The 18,685-nt window shown below is 53.8% G+C and overlaps 7 protein-coding genes across 7 annotated transcripts; 3 read left to right on the forward strand and 4 right to left on the reverse strand.

The window, feature by feature from the left end:
- Nucleotides 1-102: 102 nt before the first annotated feature.
- On the forward strand, nucleotides 103-1,208 carry N7498_007495 (unc-50 family protein; the record flags this gene model as incomplete). Its single annotated transcript, XM_058454557.1, has 5 exons — nucleotides 103-206; nucleotides 257-356; nucleotides 420-423; nucleotides 501-838; nucleotides 897-1,208. The coding sequence occupies 5 exons, from the start codon at nucleotides 103-105 to the stop codon at nucleotides 1,206-1,208; spliced, it is 858 nt and encodes a 285-aa protein (XP_058306806.1).
- A 393-nt stretch (nucleotides 1,209-1,601) lies between these two features.
- Nucleotides 1,602-2,506, reverse strand: N7498_007496 (PDGFA associated 1 family protein; the record flags this gene model as incomplete). The annotated part of the gene is made up of 3 exons (XM_058454558.1): nucleotides 1,602-2,240; nucleotides 2,319-2,386; nucleotides 2,458-2,506. The coding sequence occupies 3 exons, from the start codon at nucleotides 2,504-2,506 to the stop codon at nucleotides 1,602-1,604; spliced, it is 756 nt and encodes a 251-aa protein (XP_058306807.1).
- A 465-nt stretch (nucleotides 2,507-2,971) lies between these two features.
- On the reverse strand, nucleotides 2,972-4,411 carry N7498_007497 (putative MFS monocarboxylate transporter; the record flags this gene model as incomplete). The annotated part of the gene is made up of 1 exon (XM_058454559.1): nucleotides 2,972-4,411. One exon carries the CDS (start codon nucleotides 4,409-4,411, stop codon nucleotides 2,972-2,974), a length of 1,440 nt encoding a protein of 479 aa, XP_058306808.1.
- A 782-nt stretch (nucleotides 4,412-5,193) lies between these two features.
- On the reverse strand, nucleotides 5,194-8,170 carry orlA (putative alpha,alpha-trehalose-phosphate synthase subunit Tps2; the record flags this gene model as incomplete). The annotated part of the gene is made up of 3 exons (XM_058454560.1): nucleotides 5,194-5,360; nucleotides 5,417-7,670; nucleotides 7,739-8,170. 3 exons carry the CDS (start codon nucleotides 8,168-8,170, stop codon nucleotides 5,194-5,196), a joined length of 2,853 nt encoding a protein of 950 aa, XP_058306809.1.
- A 588-nt stretch (nucleotides 8,171-8,758) lies between these two features.
- Nucleotides 8,759-10,299, forward strand: N7498_007499 (uncharacterized protein; the record flags this gene model as incomplete). The annotated part of the gene is made up of 2 exons (XM_058454561.1): nucleotides 8,759-9,007; nucleotides 9,211-10,299. The coding sequence occupies 2 exons, from the start codon at nucleotides 8,759-8,761 to the stop codon at nucleotides 10,297-10,299; spliced, it is 1,338 nt and encodes a 445-aa protein (XP_058306810.1).
- Nucleotides 10,300-10,642: 343 nt separating this feature from the next.
- pld3 (phospholipase D) lies at nucleotides 10,643-16,220 on the reverse strand (the record flags this gene model as incomplete). Its single annotated transcript, XM_058454562.1, has 4 exons — nucleotides 10,643-10,649; nucleotides 10,707-10,775; nucleotides 10,832-11,669; nucleotides 11,759-16,220. The coding sequence occupies 4 exons, from the start codon at nucleotides 16,218-16,220 to the stop codon at nucleotides 10,643-10,645; spliced, it is 5,376 nt and encodes a 1,791-aa protein (XP_058306811.1).
- Nucleotides 16,221-17,087: 867 nt separating this feature from the next.
- N7498_007501 (uncharacterized protein) lies at nucleotides 17,088-18,232 on the forward strand (the record flags this gene model as incomplete). Its single annotated transcript, XM_058454563.1, has 2 exons — nucleotides 17,088-17,460; nucleotides 17,517-18,232. The coding sequence occupies 2 exons, from the start codon at nucleotides 17,088-17,090 to the stop codon at nucleotides 18,230-18,232; spliced, it is 1,089 nt and encodes a 362-aa protein (XP_058306812.1).
- Nucleotides 18,233-18,685: the final 453 nt, after the last annotated feature.

Below are 18,685 nucleotides of genomic sequence, written 5' to 3' on the forward strand. Positions count from 1 at the left end.
ATTCACGTGAGCGATGACATAACCCCGGACTGGCCACGAAGTAGGAGCAACGAGTCTCTCCCTCAATGATCCCCGGCTCTTGACCAGACCAGGGCCTCGACCATGAACCCGCACATCTCCGTCCCTCGCCAACATGCCGGTCCGGCCAATTTCGGTTCTACCCCCAGTCGCGGGTCCAGCGTCCGCATGCCGCGCTTCTTCAAGAGGTCGGTCTTCCCCGTTCCCCGGCGAGAGCGTTGGCTGACCAGATCCACAGGCTCTTCAAGTTTCCCCAGATGGACTTTGAGATGGCCATCTGGGAAATGACATCCCTGTTGATCGCCCCCAAAAAGGTCTTCAAGTCCATATACTACCATGTAAGTTGCACCGGGCCTGTCTTGTTGGTGCCATTGCTAACCGCGTCGGGTCTTTTGATATAGAAACGTGAGTCGCGTTGCGCTCGACCGAATACATCGAGAATCTCGACCGTTGATCGGACGATTGTATTGACCTGTTCCCAGAAACCAAAAACACATGGCATCGCCCCGATCCGTCTTTCACATACCTCCTCTCGTTTTTCCTGCTCCTCACAGCCCTCGCCTGGGGTCTGGCCTACACCCCCTCCTTCGGGGCCATTGTGCGCCTTTCCCTGCTGTTCATCTTCGTCCATTTTATCGGCTCGTCCCTGTTTATCTCAGCCATTGGCTATTTCGTTATAGGCCGACTCTTCGGTCCCAACGGCGCCGCCGCGTCTCTGGCCGGTCTGCGCGGTTCCCGGGGCCGCCGACGCGGGGCCGCACAGGGCTTGTTTGTACAGTCGGGCGAGAAGGACCAGCTGGAGTTTGGATACTGTTTTGATGTAGGATTTGCCCTCTATCGGTCTCGACGAACTCGTTCTCTAACCCCGTGCTCTACAGGTTTCCAACCGCGCCTTCTTCCCTCTCTACCTCCATCTCTATGTGGTGCAATTCCTCCTCCTCCCTCTTCTGACCCGAAGCCCGAGCAATTTCCTGGCGACGTTCCTCGGCAACACGCTCTACCTTTCCGCCCTGATCTACTACACCTACATCACCTTCCTGGGATACAACGCTCTGCCCTTCCTGCACAACACCGAACTACTGCTCGTCCCCATCTTGATCTTTGCTGTCCTCTGGCTGATTAGTCTGATCGCTGGTTGGGGTGTTGTCATGCAAGGCCGAAGCGTCGAAGGCCTGTTCTGGGGCGTGTGAAATACCGCAACCCAATTTTAAAAACTTCCCTGGCTGCGGTCAGTTCCATCACTCACACCCCTTTGGGGGATCCAGATTTTGAACCCCGTGTACGAAACTCATTTCCTTTCTCCTTGTTTCTCTCTTGGCTATGCATTGAAGAGTAATTCCCATGTCTTTGCTGCGTTTGGGAGGGCGTCGGTGTACATGATATTTCCTCTATAGGATCAGACATCTTCCATTTCTCTGCGTGTCTTCATAGATCCAAATACCAAATCTCAAAATTGATTCCCTCTTGCCTAGGTCCAAGGTCGGATATATTTCTAGGGTCGAGCCACGCCCAAATGCGTAGCACATAATAGGATGATGCATATATAGGATTGTATTTCAGATCTTCTACATATGTAAAGCAATTTATTTCTTCTTGCTTCCCTTCTTCGGCTTACCCATGGCAGCAGCCCGCATCCTGTCTTCGCGCTCCTTCGAAGCCGCAGCTCGCTCCCTGGCCTGCTCCTCCTTCTCCTCCTTTTCAGCCTGCTTGCGAGCTCGCTCCGCCTCGCGCTGCTCACGGATAATCGCCAACCGCGCGAGATCAGCCCGTGCTTCGTCGGTCTTGCCCTCCGCGTGCAGCTTCATGTACCGCTCGCGTGCCTGCTGTGCCTCGAGGGCCTCCCGCTCTCGCCGCGAGAGCTGCGACAGGTCCTTCTTCTCCTTCTTGGGCTCCTCGTCCTCGTCCTCGATCTTCGTCAGCTGAGAGCGGGACTTGGCTGTGTGGTTGGGGTTCGCGGGCAGCACCTCGTCCACCTCGGATTCTTCAAAGTCCGAGGGCGGCAGGTCACCGGGCTGGGCGGCTTGTTTCTTTCGTCGGGCGATCGCCGCTAGCTTCTTGGCTTTGGCAGCGGCTTTACGGGCTTCGCGGGTCGCCTCTGAGGTGGCTGCGGCCTGGACGCCGGATCCTGCGGCGGCGACGCCGTCGTCTGAGCTCTCCTCTTCAGAGGAATCCTCTTCCGATGAATCCTCCTCGCTGGATGATTTGATCTCATCTTCGGGGTCCTGTGGGAAACAGATGTGTGAGCTGGGGAAGACTGAAGAGAGTCGAGTGAAATCACTCCGGTGTATCGTTCAACGTACGCGCCAGAGACCGACTGGGTTGCCGTCCTTGTCGATGGGCTGGAGATCGCGACTGAATTTCTTTCCTCCTGTCATACGAAAATGAATCAGCTTTCGAATCTCCGGTATTGTGCGCTGGGATTTCTGCATGAGACCATACCTCCTCGTGAGGGCTTGGAGAACTTTCCTCCACGACCGCGGGGCGCCATGATGAAGGTGTGTAGGTGAATTGAGGGAAGACCGGACGGGTTTCGCTAAATCAAAGACGTCTGCGTATCGAGTCGAGATCAATTATCCAGATTGAGTCACAGAAGGCGGGTGAGGCATACACCGACCCTGCAGGTCGAATCAGAAATAGAGGGGCAAAGTGGGGGACCCTCTTGGGCGCTTGCGATAGACGATAAACGCCGAGATTCGCAGAAATTAACGAGATGACGCGAATGGCAGAAGCAGAGATCTTGGAATAATCTCAAGAACGAAATCGAGAAAATACCGTGGAAGCGAGGACGAGTCACCGCGCTCGCATTAATCAGTCGAGTCGAAATGTGGGTAATTTTGGTCATTTAGGGCGCCACTTGGTATTTATACGGCTTTCCCATTAACATTATATCATATCGACCAATGCGATGCCCGATAGCGCTATTTACAATCTATATGCAAGGGACGTTTTTGTTTTACACGCGTGCGAGGCCCATGCCCACCTTGGTCACTCGCGCTCCGATCAGAACGACGCTGCCCGCGATGATGGCGCTACCCATGAACATCTGCGCATAGAGGTAATCGCCACCGTCGGTCGATATCAGGGCACCTGCGATGGGCGAACCGATGAGAGCCGCGACTGCCACGATACTGAGCACCATGCCCATCCGCACGCCGATCTTTTTCAAGTCCGTGGTGAGCGTGCTTAGCGTGGCGGGGAACAGCGACTGGATGCCAGCGGCGAAAAGACCATAGAACACCGCAAATGTCCACAGGCTGGACATGTCGTGGACGGCTGACCAGCAATAGGACACGATCGCTGTTGCACAGCTGAAGGGGATCAGAAGATTGAGCGGGCCCGTGAACTGATCGGCCATCAGATTGGGCACCAGCCGGCCTGCTATACCGACTCCGTTCATGACCATGAGCAGGTGGATGGAGGTTGTCTCCGAAACCCCGATGATGTTACGACTGAAGCTGCCGATGTAGAAGAAGGCGACGTACAGGCCCCAGAAGTTGAGAAACATGCCCACCGCGAAGAGTAGGTACGACATCTCCTTGAAAGCAGCCCACTCGACGAGCGGCCCGGCGGTGCGAGGTGGCAGTCGCTGCTTAAAGAATAGCAAGCAGGGAATCAATGTGGCCATCGTGATGAAGCCCAGTGTTCGCATTGTCCAGCCATATCCGACCTCTGGCAGCATGCGCATGACGACCGCTGGAAAGACTAGACCACCGGTGGCCGAACCCGAGGCAACAAGACCAAGAGCAATGCCGCGACGCTTGACGAAGTACGTTGAAATCAACGCCAGCGTCGGGCAGAACATCAGGCCACATCCAATGCCCTGCCCCAGACCCTGTGCTAGGAACAGTTGCCAGTATTCAGTGCATAGCGAGGTCATGAAGATACTGAAAACCTCAAGCGTGGCGCCGACTATCAGGGTGACTCGGAAATAGCCTGCATCGGTTGCGCGGCCGGAAAAGGTCCCGATGAAGAAGAGCAAGAAGATCTGGATGCTCCCCACCCAGGAGATATCCGAGGGAGGTCGGTTCAACTTCGAGGTGTAGTATGTTTGGAAGACGCCGAAGCTGTTGATGTAGCCCCACGTATTGAATATGATCATATGTCCCAAAGCAACCTGGAGCCAGGCCTGGAAGCCCCCGTCCGGCGGCGGGCCGATATCCTTTCCAGACCCACGCGTACGCACGATAGAGAGCGTACGTGCTACGGCGCTGGTATGTGTGGGGACCTGAGAGAGGTCATGGTGAGGCTCGCCGATAGTGGACTCTTCGTCGGATACTGGGCTCCGCGGAGGACAATTTGCTTCGAGAGAACCGGAATAGTCCTCATTATGGAAGTCCTTCTCCTCAATCATACTCGGGACTTTCTCGACGGCAGCATGTGTTGATTCGGTCATTGGAAAGAAACCGGATGTAAATTAGAAATTCTCCGCACGGTCTGTCATGTCTTCGCGCAACCACCACTCTTTAAACAAGAAACACCAAGAGATATGCAAAGTGCGGTCAGAGGATGATCGGTCAAGATCAAGAAGGCCGGTGATTGACCTGACTCAGAGCGCCGGGGACCCAGAGAAAGAAGAAGGCTCCGCGTTGGAGCAAAACGGGCTTCGCGCCGATCACGGCCATTCGCACCGATCGCCGAATCCTACACGCCTTTCCGATGACATTTCCGAGCGTACTCCACCCTGGATAAAGAGTTTTTATAGCGTGGTATGCGCTTGATCAGCTGCCATCGTTACGAGCCCTGAATTCATCTATATCCTCCGCGGGGAATCTGCCCGGAGACATTTCCCCGCCAAAAGGCGTGCTCGGCTAAGTCGGCATGATATCATTATCAACTCGGACTTTCAGGAAATTCCCGATCAATCAATTCTAATCAAGTGTGCAAGGCTCATGCGTCTATAAACAAGATTATAATAGAGTAAGCCTTTAGGACCAAAGGACATCGCTCAGAAGCGCCAATGCCACCCTTTCATGGCAAGCTAGAAAAAAGCAAGAAAGCATGAGACAGCGAGGGGCAAACGGGGAACTGGAATACCCCCGTTTACCAATGAGGTCAGGTCTCCATACGAGTATAAGCATAAAACAAGGTGAGAAGCTAAAAGGCATCAGCCGAGCTCCGGCGTTGCAGTGCCCCGGCATCCCGGCGTCAAGTCGGGCCGAGCACAGAGGAAAGAGCTCAGAAGTCCTGGTTCGAGTTACTGTAGAGCATCTGCACGGTGCTGATGACATCGGCAGGCTCGAGCAAGTGCCAACTGGCGTCCGTTTGCTTCGAACTGGCACCCACCGTTACCGAGTACACATGGTCCTGCGGCAGGTTGGACTTTCGGAGTGCACGGAACATATCTGCAAGATCCATCATTAGTACGTTTGTTTGAAAATCAATGAGCTTCAATTCTCACCTTCGTCCGTGAAGTCATCCCCTAAGCAGAGGACGAATTCGGGCGCCTTGCCGGGCTCTGTGCCGTATTCATTTACCAACCGCGTGGCTATGAAGCCCTTGTTGACAAACGTTGGGCGCACCTCCAAGTTGGCTTTACCAGCCATTACCTCCACATCCCATCGCTTTGCAACAGTGTCTTCAAGAGCCTTTCGGCACTCGCGAGCTTGGAATGCCCCATACTCAGGGTCTGCGCGGCGATAATGCCACGTCAATGCCACTCGCTTTCTCTCAATAAAGGAACCCTGAGTTCGTTCCGTGTAGTGTTGGAAGACATCTATCACTTCCTTCTGCCAGCCCATGTTGGTGCTCTCTGCTAGATTCTCCCAGTCGTCTGAGCGGGGTTGACGGATGAAGCACCCGTGCTCCGCACTGAGCCCCAGTTCGGGGATATGGCCCATCCACTCGTCCAGGAAAGCTTGATCACGTCCGCTGATAATCCAGACAGCGTTCCGCGGGTCTGCTGCGAGGCTCTTGAGCGTGCGGAGAACCCGATCGGACGGAATGGCCGCCTGTGGGTCTTTGACAATCGGCGTCAGCGTGCCATCGTAGTCGAACATGAACAAGCGTCGCCGAGCCTTGCGATACTGCCTGATGACTTTCGCGCGATCCAAGGCGGGAGTGGCGATGGACTGATCAAAGGATGAGAGGTTGGTCAGCAGACGATGGAGGAACAGTCTCGACCACGTCGCCACCGTGTTGGTAATGACGTGCTTGTACAACTTCAGGTGTTGCTCCTTTCGCTGCTCGGCAGGCATCTTGAGAGCCTGGTCGATGGCGCCAGCGACACCGACCAGGTCCCAAGGGTTAATATGGATGGCGCTGGGTAATGTGCCCGCAGTGCCGGAGAATTCCGAGAGAATGAGCGGGCTATGATTTGTCTGTTGACAGACAATATACTCCAAACTCGTGGTGTTCATGCCGTCTCGCACGGTGGTGATCAGTCCGACGTCGGCCACACGCAGAAGAGCAAAGTACTCGCGCTGTGACAGGTACTGTGGATAATACTGGACGGGAGAGAAGCTCAGAGATCCGAAACGGCCGTTGATTGTGGAGACCAAATTGGAGATCTGGCCGGCGATCTTGTTGTTTGGGTCTTCCTTCTCTTCCTCCACACTGGTCGGGCTTGTCACCTGGATGAGAACAACCTTGTCGCGCCATTCAGGGTATCGCTCCAGGAAGATCTCAAACGCCTGCAGCTTCTGCGACACACCTCGAACACTGTCCAGCCGGTCACGACCGACAATGATTTTCCGCCCAGCGTAGAGTTTGCGGATACCAGCGACGGTCTTCTCGATATCCGAGGCGCCGAAGGCAGCCTTCTGAATAGACCGAGCATCAATTCCAATGGGGAAAACATCCACCGCGACGTGGGCGCCGTACGCATCCACTCCGGCCGAGTTGGAGTCGAATCCCAAAACACGTGTGCAGCAAGAAGAAAAGTGCCGTGAGTAAGAGAAGGTCTGAAATCCAAGCATGTTGGCACCGAGAACCCCCGTCAATACCTCCTTGCGCTTTGCAAGACACCGGACAAACTCGCTGCTAGGGAAGGGTGCGTGGAGGAAGAAGCCAACATAGATGTTGGGAATGCGCTGTCGCAGGAGGCTGGGAAGAAGAAACAGGTGGTAGTCGTGAACCCACACAACATCACCTTCCCGATAGTCCGCTACAATGCGGTCCGCAAACAGCTGGTTTAGCCGGACGTAATCCGACCACCACCGCCGCTCGGAGCGGCCGTCGGTCGGGCCGTGCTGCTTGTAGTGCAAAAGAGGGTACAGTTCTCTCTCCGCATACCGCCGCCACCGGCCCTGGTCTTTGAGTAGAACTGCGTCCTCTGGTTCTTCCGAAGCATCCGACAACCAAACCGGTAAGATCCGGCCATAGCGTCCCGAAGCCATTTGGCGATCAAGCCGCTCTCGATCTTCTTTCCCGACGCTGAGTCCTTCTACCAGTGGATGAGATGGTGGCTGCTGGGTTGCATCCACAGGAACTGGCGCCGCAGCCTTATTGAGAGTAGGCGGGGTGGGGTTGTTGGTACCAGGAGATAATTTTCCCGCCGCATTGACGGGGATCGGCTGCAAAGGAACCTTCGTGTCTATAATGGGCTGAACCTCTCCTGTCCAACCCACCAAGGTGTGTGACCACTGGGTCTCGTCAGAAGCCAGGTGGGCAAATGAATCGAACAATGCTGAAGTGCCGGAGCGCGGCTTGAGCGTCTGTTCTCTCGGACAATAGTTAGCTGGCCATTCAGGATTCACATAGATGGAATAATTGCAACACATACCCAGTCGGAACCTGATTGGAAGTAGAGCTTGTACGGAATACAAAAGGCGGCACTTATCAAACGCCCGCTCAAGTTGAGTCCTGGATGCTGTGCACGCGGATCGACCTCAGGAGACATCGGGGAAGCATCCCCTGCCAGACTCAAACGGCGTAGCAGTTCCTGTCCCGAAGATGTTTTCCTTCCGGACTTGTGCGGTGCCGAGGCCAAGTTCGATGGGTCGAATGGCTCGGTCCGGATTCCCGGGATGTTGGCAAAATATGAGGGTGCATCGCTATCCATCTGGCTTTTCTTATCGGTATCCAAGCTCGGTGTCGCATTTGTGGCATCCTGGTAAGCCTCCGTCTTCAAGGCCCTTAAGCCCGGGCCAACGAGCACCGGATCTGGCTGCCCCTCGGGCACGCGCGCGGGGCTCTCTTTCTCTGTATCAGACATGACGTGGGGTTGGTGATTCAGGACGAGCGACACAAATCAGCTGCGCCGGTTGTCAGAACATCTGCAATTGTCACATGCAGGAACTTCGGGAGTAATCCTGACGTCGGACTGGGGGGATAACAAGGAAGAACGTACCTCGGAGCGGGATGGAGTCGATGAGCAGATCGACTAGGGGTGAACTAAGGGCACTCGACAGCCATGGATAGAACAGACGGGGAATCAAGTATGGCGCAGGCGAGTAGAGATAGAAATAGAAATAGAAAGAAGTAGAAGACGGAGGGGCAAGCGGTGAGATTGAAACCACCGTCCGAAACAGGAACCCGGACGCTTCAGGACAATCGGTGGGGTTTCCCTTCCATGCCTTCAACGCTACGTCATGGTCACTTGGACTCGGCTCGTGTCAGTGTAGCGTCGTGACATTTGGATTGATGCGATCTCCAGTACAGTTGGAAACCTCGAGTCCGGCATTCTGCGCTCAATGCACTCCATGCGCCCCAACGCGCCCAACACTCGCTGCCTCAGGCTACGACGTTTATCGCGGTTCCCACCACGGAGATCTCATTCCTCCCATGTCATCTTCAATGCGCTATGCCGCGCCTCCCTCTACCGGTTCGACGAATCTCCTCGTCTGTCCCGTCCACCAAAGACCCCGACGTCTTCGCCAACAGCCTCCGCAAAACACTAGAGGCGCATCGGTCGACGAACCGGGCTAGTCTCATCCGCAAGGTGTACCCCGATGCTCCTTCACCTGGGCTATTTCGACCTTATATTCCGCCTGAAAACCGTGCGGGCTACCAGCCGCCGGCACCAGTACTCCAAACTCCCGAGACCAAGAAGGTTATAAGCAAAGAACACCGACGCAACCGCACCCGAAAGCTCCATTCGAAGGATGATCGAAAAAGCAATCTTCAGTCGAAGGACGATCGAGAAGAAAAAAGCTCCGATCGAAGGATAATGCCCCCCGTCAAATAATATGCACCGCGGACCCATCAATATATGAACGACTCGGACAGCGGCCGTGGCTGAGATACATGCCGCAGTCCCAGGCCACCGGCGATGCCTTTGCGTTCTTGGATGCGGAGATCCAGGCCTTAGGCTGTTACCTGGCCCCAAGCCCTGAGGAGCAAAACCAAGTCACTCGGATAAGTACGGAGGTTGCCTCACTACTGGAAGAAGCAGTTCCATATCCCCCGAAGCTCATCGGGCTTCGTCCAACGGGTCTGGCATTGGCACATGCGAGCATCGAATTTATCCTACCATTCACTGACCTCCCGCGGTCCCTAGGCCGGACTCGAAGGCCAAGTGCTACCCGGCCCGAGATTCGAGCGGCTCACACGGAACTGCTTCTTCGAGTCGAGGCTGCCCTAAAGAGCAGCGGGGCCTTCTATGGGTATGGGCTTGTGGGAAATAATATTTCTCTAAAGGTCTGTCATCGGCCCACGGGTTTAAAACTGCGGTTTTATTGTGGTGAAGGCGTTCCAGCAATCACCAAATACTTGCAGGATTACATGGTCGAATTTCCTGCTCTTCGACCTCTCTTTCTAGGAACCCGAACTTTATTAGAGGCGCGCGGTTTATATGGGCTTGTCATTGAGAACAATGCGTTGCTCATGCTGCTCGTTGCTTTTCTCAAGATGAACTATGGACGTTTCACCGGCCCCCATACCCTCGGATACCAGTTGATGGATTTCCTGAAGCTCTATGGGATTGAGGTTGACCTTCGCTCGGTCGGAGTTGCAGTAGATCCTCCGGGCTTCTTTGATAATGAGGCACTTCGTGCAACTGATGCTAAGGATCACGAGCCCGCATGGCGACGTGGTCAACGGTCTCTCATGAAAACTAAGCGCACTGCCCTTAAGCAAGGGAACCTATCAGCTGCTCAAAGGCTGTGCATCCAGGATCCAACTCACTTCATGAATAATCTGGGGCACACGTGTATACGCACGACAGAACTGCAGAGTGTTTTTAAAACTGCCTATGAGCAGCTGTCTGAAGCATGTAAAAAGTGGGATGGTCCGGGTCAAGACGGCTCTATCCTGGCGGCGGCTCTGCGAGCGAGTTTTGATGGCTTCGAGGAACGACGACGGCAGATCACTTTTCGACAGCGGAGGCCGGTCAACCACGTGTAAATTGTTTTGACAGATACCCTGTATATATACATGTCTCTTCTCTAGCTTCGGAAAACATTAAATTATTTTGTCTAGCGCTCACTTTCCACGTACGAAGCCATCCAAACGCCCGTCACTAGTCGAAAGCAGAGGATATTCCAACGAAGCCCTACATGGGGCGAGAAAGAGTTCCAACGAAAAGGCGACGCTCCAATTGCAACAGTGGCGCTCAATAATGCATGACAATGCACAGAAATGCCTCCAACAGTCAAACAATGCTAAGCAAGTGCATGCAAGTGCTTGGGATTTGGAAATGAGGAAACGCAAACACGTCATCCAGTACAAAGTGAATTAAAAAAACGAATCAGTTGCTATGACCATGTCAGCTAAATTCCAATCTGCAATGTAATACAGGGGGTTGAACTTACTAGATCTCCAAAGGCGAAATCTGGTCCAAAGCGTAGAGCCAGTTTCCACCTTGCTCCTCCTTCTCAAGCCTAAAGTAGTACAGTTAATACGAGAGACATTGGATCGTAGAGACATCGGTACTTACCAGTCGTATGGCCAGAGAATAAGATGACCCTGGACCTTGTTCAGAAGATCCTCCGCGCGCTCCTTATCCATCACATCGTCATGGCCATGAAGATCGCGCTTGGAGCCAATTGTGGTTGCTCTGCGTCTGCGTCTCCGAGATTGAGATGCATTCAGATTCACTGCCTCGGAATAATCGACATGTGCAGAGTTCGAGCGAGGCTTTTGTGCGTCCTCGCCGCCAGCGACACTGTCGTCGCTGCCGTTCTGCGCTGTGCTCAACAGGTGTGGGTCAGATGCCGCCTTCAAGGCAGACTTTTCATCAAGAGGTGACAAGGTCTCGTGTTGGATGAGCTCGGACTGCGGTCGATCGGACTCATTCCCCTTGGTATCATGCGTCACAAGCTCGGCCTTCTCGTCAATTGTTTGAGGAGTTCTCTGCTCGGCCACTAGTCCCTCGGTCTTTGGGGAAACGAGGGATACGGGAGAGGCAAGCGAAGCTCCAGTTGTAGAAGAGGCAGCTGCAGGAGGGCCGGTTTGTTTCTGATTAGGCGGGTCGGATGGCTTGCTGCTCTGCTGGCTCTGCATCTCGGAGAAACGTTCTCCATATGCAGCATACTCCTTGTATTCCTTCCAATTCTTGACCTCGCTGTCGGGCATGCACCGGAAGACAGAACGATAGATTTTCGTGTTCTTTTCAGCAAGTGCTAGCCAGGTGTCCAGGTAGAATGCGTCGTTCAAAGGATCCTTCATACAATCCTTGTCGACAAAGATACGCTTCAAATCTGGCGTGAATAGATGTCCATGTCTAGAGGTGTCGTGGTGTTCCTTGGACACCATCAGACCCACGCTGTCAACCTCTGATTCACGGCTAGATGATCCGGAGACACCATGTGGGTGCGGAGGAGTATCAGAGCCGGTATTGGTCTCGGAGTCCCGGGGGGTTCACCCGAAGGCCCTTGTCCATTCTTGGGGGTCGATGATGGCCGAGCGGGCTTGCGCTGAGGCGATTGCTTCGGTTGATCGACAGTACCCTTGCCTTCGGAAGAGATAGGCGAGACCAGGGACTCTCTACCATCCGGGGTCATCTGCGAGTCGCGGGCAACTGCCAGACCAGCTTGCTCAGCAGCTTTCAGATTATCAAAGCCGTCGCCATCCACGTCCTTCCTGTGATCGGGATTGTCTGTAACTCGTGGATCGGAGGTGAGTCTCCGATTGCTCTTGAGGTTGGGATTGTTGCCTTGCTCCCAGTCAACATCATGATTGAAGCTGTGCAGGTCTTCTGAGCGGGACAGGAATTCATCCTGGACACGATGCCGACGGTCAATCATCTCTCGTTCGTCTTGGCGCTCAATCATCGACGATTCAGAGCCCCGTCTTTCGCGATCACCGGCTGGTCGAGCGTCCTCTTCAACAACCTGAATTTTACGCAGCTCTTCTTCCGTGGCGAAATCATGCTCCAGAAGCTCATCGACGTCAATTCCAAGATGTTCCCGCATGAGGCGCATACGAAGAGTGTGGGGGAACCTCCCGACGAGGTAAGGTTTGCCATTCATGATGGATTGAATCATGTCCGTGTCCCGTACCACGGCTGCAACCTCGGAATCGCGCGATCCCAGCATTGATCGTTCGTTGATGTTTGCAGACCCAATAATGGCAGCACGATCATCAACGACCATGCATTTTGCGTGAATGTAGAGTTGCTCCGTCACCAGCTGCTTCGTCGGCCCAATCTTTCCCCAGGCACGTAGACTGAAGAACTGAATGTAGTCCTCCGGCTCAATACCCAGTGCACGAAGACGACCAAAGATCGATGTTTCGCCGCGACAGATGCTGCGGTACTGACACTGCATAATAAGGCGCACACTGGTTCCACCTTCGCTATCAACGGTGTTCTGAAAGCCTGGCATGAGAGGGATGACGATAACGGCGCGCCACGCTTCTTCATTCTTGGCTGCTCGTACAATACGTTCCACCAACGCGTCTCCAATCAAGTTTTCAATCTTCTTGCCCTCGATTTCACAGGTGCTGATGAAGAATTGGTTCTCAATGTAGACAAATCGCTCAGACTCTTCAATCAACTTGACATAGGCATTCATGATGCTATGCTCCGTGACGTCGGGCGTCCCAGTCGACCACATACTGCTAGAGCGTAGTATCTGAACTTCACAGGTTCCATCAAGACCCAAAGCTTCCAAATCAGCAGGGTTGAAATCTGGAGGAGGTAGCAAGAAGGGCGTTGGTCGCGTTGGCTTGCGTTGACGCAGGATGTAGTTCCAGCGCTGAACGAAATGCCGAGTGAGATCTCGGGCAGGTTGGCCCACCACGTGCATCGAAATATCGTGCCAGGGCATACGCGGCACAACATTGCGATCGTACATTTCCTCGTATGGCTTATCCAAGTCATAAAAGTCCTGAATACGTGGATTGGAGTAGTCTTTGCCCGGCCAGAGCTGACAGTTGTCTGCATTTTTGACCGTGTCAGACGTTTCAAAACCAGTGGGCTTGTCGTCAGTGAGGTGATGCTGAGGCGTATCCCAACGCCCAAAGCACAGGTCAATGCCTCCCACAAAAGCGAGGGTATGATCGATGAGGCAGAGTTTCTCGTGATGTGCCCAGAAGAAGGTGTTCTGACGGAACTGGTTCGGAGACCTCTGGACAAAGACGTTGGGGTGGAGCTCAAGGAGCGAAAACTTGGAGTACTCCGAGTCGATAGGGATCGCAGAGTTGATGTTTCGGTACATGATGATAAAGATCTTCACACCTTCACGAGCCTTTCTCTGAAGCAGACGGTCCAAGCGCCATTTTTGGCTGATGGCCGCAGGTCGTCGCATATACAGTTCTGGACTCAACCACCAATCATGGATGTAGATGACGTCCTTAGCCTGGTTGATAGCTCTCGAGACCACCCACATATGATCTCGTGCATCGACTAGCCACTGAGCGAAACATTTCTGCCGGACGGGGGCAAAACTGTCAAACCGGTTTGGCCGCATCCACGGCGTATTTGCAGCCATGAAGCGAATTGAATCCTCAAACTGTTGTAGTTGGCGTTCATTCCGGGCCAGCAACTTCAGCTTGCGTTCGGAATTTTCAAGCCGCAGAGTGTGGTGCTGGGGGTGTCTTGCAGACTGCTTCGCCGACTTGGCTAGGTCTTTCGCCTTTTGATTACGAATGCTGATCTTTTGTGTCTGGATCTTGAAGTGAGAGTCCACCAAAAAGACATCGTAGATGTTCATCTCTTCTGGTGAATCAACACAGACCACGTAGCTGTGCCGAACAAGGAACCACTTGGGCCAATGTCGCTTCTTGATCAGAGACGGTGTCAGGGCCCTTCGGAAGTCAAGACCCTTCGACGACTGAATGATCAGAAATCCCTCCTTGCCGTGATAACTTGCTTCCGCAGCGAGACGAACTCCGAGGGCAGATAACTCAAGGAACTTGCACAACCGGTTGCTGTCAGCCCGGAATATCAGGAAGCGGATCATCTTTTGCAAGTACATCTCCAGCTTCTTCCGTTGCCTCTCTGGATAAGTTTCCCTTTTGCCACCCACTCCATCATGAACAGATGAAGGTCCCGCGGCAGATTCACCCTCCTGGTTAGTGATACTGGACTTCCTGCGAGCCAGAGGACCAACCCCAGAAGGTCGGCGCTGGTGTTGTTGGTTCTTGGCCTTCTTTTTTCCGGATCGTTCATTGCCACTCACGGCCTCAGGGCCAGTCTCATATCCACCATCATCTTCCTCGTCCTCAAACTCGCTTTCTAGCCCTCGCACACCTCGCATGTAAGGGAAAGCGCTTCTCGGGAAACGAGGAAGGCTGGGGCTGTTCTCAGTTGCCCGCAGCTGAATGTATTTCTGGGTTCCGAGATGAAGCTTGTACTTCAAGTGCAGGTTGGCAAAATCTCTCAGAGTCCTGTAGATGATCCACTTCATTCGAGTCATGCCACTTCCATACTCCAGCTCGATCCGAAACACTAGATGGCGATCGCCTGAATGCGAGTCGATGCGGCTGTCCGTAACACGGACCTTCAGTTGCTCTAAGAGGATCGGTATACGTTTGCTTCCGTGTTCGTCTCGTTGGAAGAAACTGGCCAGAATCAGGGCAGCTGGGACAGCCGAGGACAGCTCGGCAAGCAATTCCGCAGATTTCTTAGTATCCACTGCATTGTCGCCCTTGCGACGCTGACCCATGAGCTTGAAGCCAGCTTTGATCTGTCTCCACCGCTGGCCACTGGCACTGGTGCCACGCTCGTTCCGATGCCGTCTCCAGGTAGCTGCAAGACTTTCGGCATTTTCAGATGGGCCAGCAAGGGCAGTGAGTCTCCTCAAATTACTCGGCCGTGGTTGTTCCTCCTGGGTTCTGTCCTCCTGCCGTCTTACATACGACAAGCCACGGGTTCCGCCCCAGGCAGATCGCCTTCGCCGGTTGAGCCTGTCGCGACCCTCGTCCTCGGATACGCCCTCCCGATTTTGAGGCGTGAACTCAGTGGTGCTAGCTCTTCGGGGGAATATGTTGTTGCGATAGTTCTCGAAGGGAGCAAACGAGGATGAAAAGTGGAAGGAGGGTCTGCGTGTGGTTTTTGGCGTCGTAGGGGCAGTACGAGCCCCAGCCTCGTCTTCTTGTTGCTGTCGCCGCCGTAGGGGTTTCTTCTTTTTGGGGCGATCACGTTGCTCCCCGCCGCTCTCCTCGGCATCGGCGTCGATGTCACTTCCCTCTTCAGCCAGAGGCTCAGCGACGGGGAAGAGAAATTCGCTTCGTTCAGAGCCCGGGGTGGCCACATCATTTGGGCCTGGCCGGAAGTCTCCGATCGTGGCTCCGCTAGGGGATCGCGCGTGCGAGGCAAACGAGGGAGAAACGGCCAGGGACTTTAACCGATGGAGGATAGATTGTTTCCCTTTAGATTGGTCCCCATCATCACCATATAAAGAGGAGGGTCGAGACTGCGGGTGTGACGAGGGCACCTCGACGGCCTCATTATCGTGGTCGCGAAATTGGACGCTGGGAGGGCCGGACGGAGGAGACAACCCAGGAGCGGATGCCTGTTGCCTTTGCTGGCTTGCTGATTGCGGCCTCTCGTCGGTGGACCTGTTCGGTGGCCGCGTGTTTACGGGTGGCCTCTCTCTCGGCGAGCCATGCTGCGTAGGGGATATTTTATCCTTGCTCCCGAAAGAGCCCTCCGTCTCTTTAGACAGCTGAAGGTATTCCGGGGCCTTATTCTCTTCGCTAGCTTCGGCAGGTTGGGGCTGCTTGAGTGAAGCGGGTCGTTTGGCTTCGGTAGGGGACGGGAACGGCGAGGCCAGTTTGGAGCCACTCGAGACCGTGATGGGATCAGGCTTCTTCGATTTCTCTCTCTCGAAGTTGCGCTCAGCCTCCATCTGAGGAGAGGAGGGTATTAGAGTGTCGGTCATGCTGTTACGGCGAGGGGATCGTCAGTTGCAGCTTGGGGCAAGTGCTAGCAGATTCTGGGGTGCATACATGCAGGATGGATCGAGATCCTGTCATATATGGTCGGCTCTTCTCGCTGTCATCCTAGAATCAATCTCGTGAGAAGAACGGAGTGAATTGAGAGGAACAGGTGGCGTCCACGCGACTGTTGATATAAAGGAGCGTTTGAGGTTGACTTAGTTCACAACAGCGGTGGAGTTGCGACCCATCAAAATCTCTCCGACCGGAGCAGGCCCCGCCAAGCTAGCCAAGAAGCGGGCGGTCAAGTCCTAGGAAAAGGGGAAGGGGGTTATTCGTGGTGATGGTACAGGATATGATTCAATCATCAAATCAACCTTAGATTCCTTCAGGGGTCACCAATGATAATCATCGTGGATCGAGTCCCTTCCCAAGGTTGGTTTCCTTTTTCCCCTTTCGGGAAGACGGATCTGTAGCCTCAGGCATTGATCACGTGAGACAGGCATTGTTGAAGACCTCACATATCAGCTACGTTTAAGCTGATATGTAGCGAGATATAGAAATGATAGTGTAAGATAGCAAACCCTTATGTAGACAGGTGCCATTATTATAGCCTAAATAGCTAGTCCCAGGATTTGGTACATTATGTGAGCTCCAGTGGGGTTCCGGGACTTCGGCCTGCACCAGCAACGGGGCCCTCGGCACGCTCGCGTTGTACCCGAGTCGCCTTTACAATTGCTATTGTTCCCCGTCATTCTGGTTTATAGAGTCCTCGGAACATAGAAGTGACTCTATCTTTTATCTCTCTTTCCCATTTCAATCCCGCTTCAATTCTATTGTTTCTACATCTCTACAGGTACCCCGCAGTCATAATGACCGACCCATTGAAGACTTTCGACTCATCGGGTCGTCCCAAGCCGGTTGCCGTGTCTCAGAAGGTCTACGCTATTGCCGGAATTTCAGTGACTGTCTTCGGACTCGAGCAGCTTCAGCCCCAGGCGACAGACGTCGCATGTCTGTGGCTACTCCATCCTCGACTGGCGACGCAGGAACGCATGACCGGCATTGCTTCGTCCGCTATCAACGACTGGAACGGCAGAAACCAGAGCAACCCATCTGCCAAGGGTTTGATTGCTGTCTCTTTTGACCAGCGGAACCATGGCACCAGAATGGTCGACCCGCTGGCTAACGAGGCGTGGAGGCAGGGAAATCCTCGCCATGCTCAGGACATGTTCTCTATCTTCCGTAAGTGCTGGATAAACCACTGCAGATAAAATACCTCGAGCTGACAAACAATTTAGAGGGTACTGCACGGGACACATCGCTGTTGATGGATTATCTAGCCTCATTCGTCTTCCCAAATGATGAGCATAAGATCTCGGAGAACCTCGTTCTGGGTGTTTCCCTGGGCGGTCATGCTGCATGGAGCTGTCTGCTGCACGAGCCTCGCATCAGCGCCGGTGTCGTCATCATTGGATGCCCGGATTATCTTAATCTCATGGTAGACCGTGCTCGGCTGTCAAAGTTGCCATCGTGGACGAAGAGCAACCCGCCTGGGTCCGAAATCCTAGGTTCGGAGGCCTTTCCAGCTTCTTTTGTGGATATTGTGAAGCAGTACGATCCGGCTAGCCTCTTCCTCAGTCATGTTGATACTGGCTCGTCCCGTCCAATGCGTGCAGACACGTTGCCCGACCCAACGCCCAAGGAACAGCAGGAGCTCCGGCCACTTTTGACCCGGTGCCTGGCGGGCAAGCGAATTCTGAATTTGTCTGGTGGAGTGGACAAACTTGTGCCGTATCACCGGGGTGAGGCTTTCCTGGCCTGGTTCAAGAAGGCCATCTCGTCCAATGGCTGGTTTGGTGATGGTGCGGTTACATTTGAGGATATCATCGACCAGAGTGCGGGGCATGAAGTCACGGCCAAGATGGTTGACGAGGCCGTCCGTTTCATCAGTGAGACGCTAGCCAGCGTAGACAACCAAGGGCGAAGGGGATCAGTGCGGGAATCCAAGATCTGACCGGCGCGATGATGTAGACTACGATCACGAGGGCCAGCTGTAAATAGGCACATCAATGAGACTACTTGTACAAATTTTACATCCATAGGTATGGCTTCAAAACAGGTACTGATGAGTGGTATAGTACCACCATCAGAGCCGTATGGAGAGCAACCGTTACGGATATTAATCGTTCACAATCTCCACCATATACGTTGCGTGTTCAACAGGGAAACTTTTTGAAAAATCCTCCTTGTGGTATTTGTTTAACACAATGTGAAATCGTAAGGGCATTCGGAGGCCATGCGATGCAGATTGCATACACACAAACCCTTATTCTTTTCGAACGCCAGAACCAACCATTTCGGCTCGTGGCGGTCAGCTTTTGAGTTCCGATCGTCCTCCTCACGGGCGGAAAGACTTAGAATCCTCCACAAGACCGAACGCAGTCAAGACTGCGATTGCCCCGATTCA

This window comes from Penicillium cinerascens (assembly GCF_028974065.1).
Source record: "Penicillium cinerascens strain IBT 15544 chromosome Unknown contig_9_segment0_segment0, whole genome shotgun sequence".
Lineage (NCBI taxonomy): Eukaryota > Fungi > Ascomycota > Eurotiomycetes > Eurotiales > Aspergillaceae > Penicillium > Penicillium cinerascens.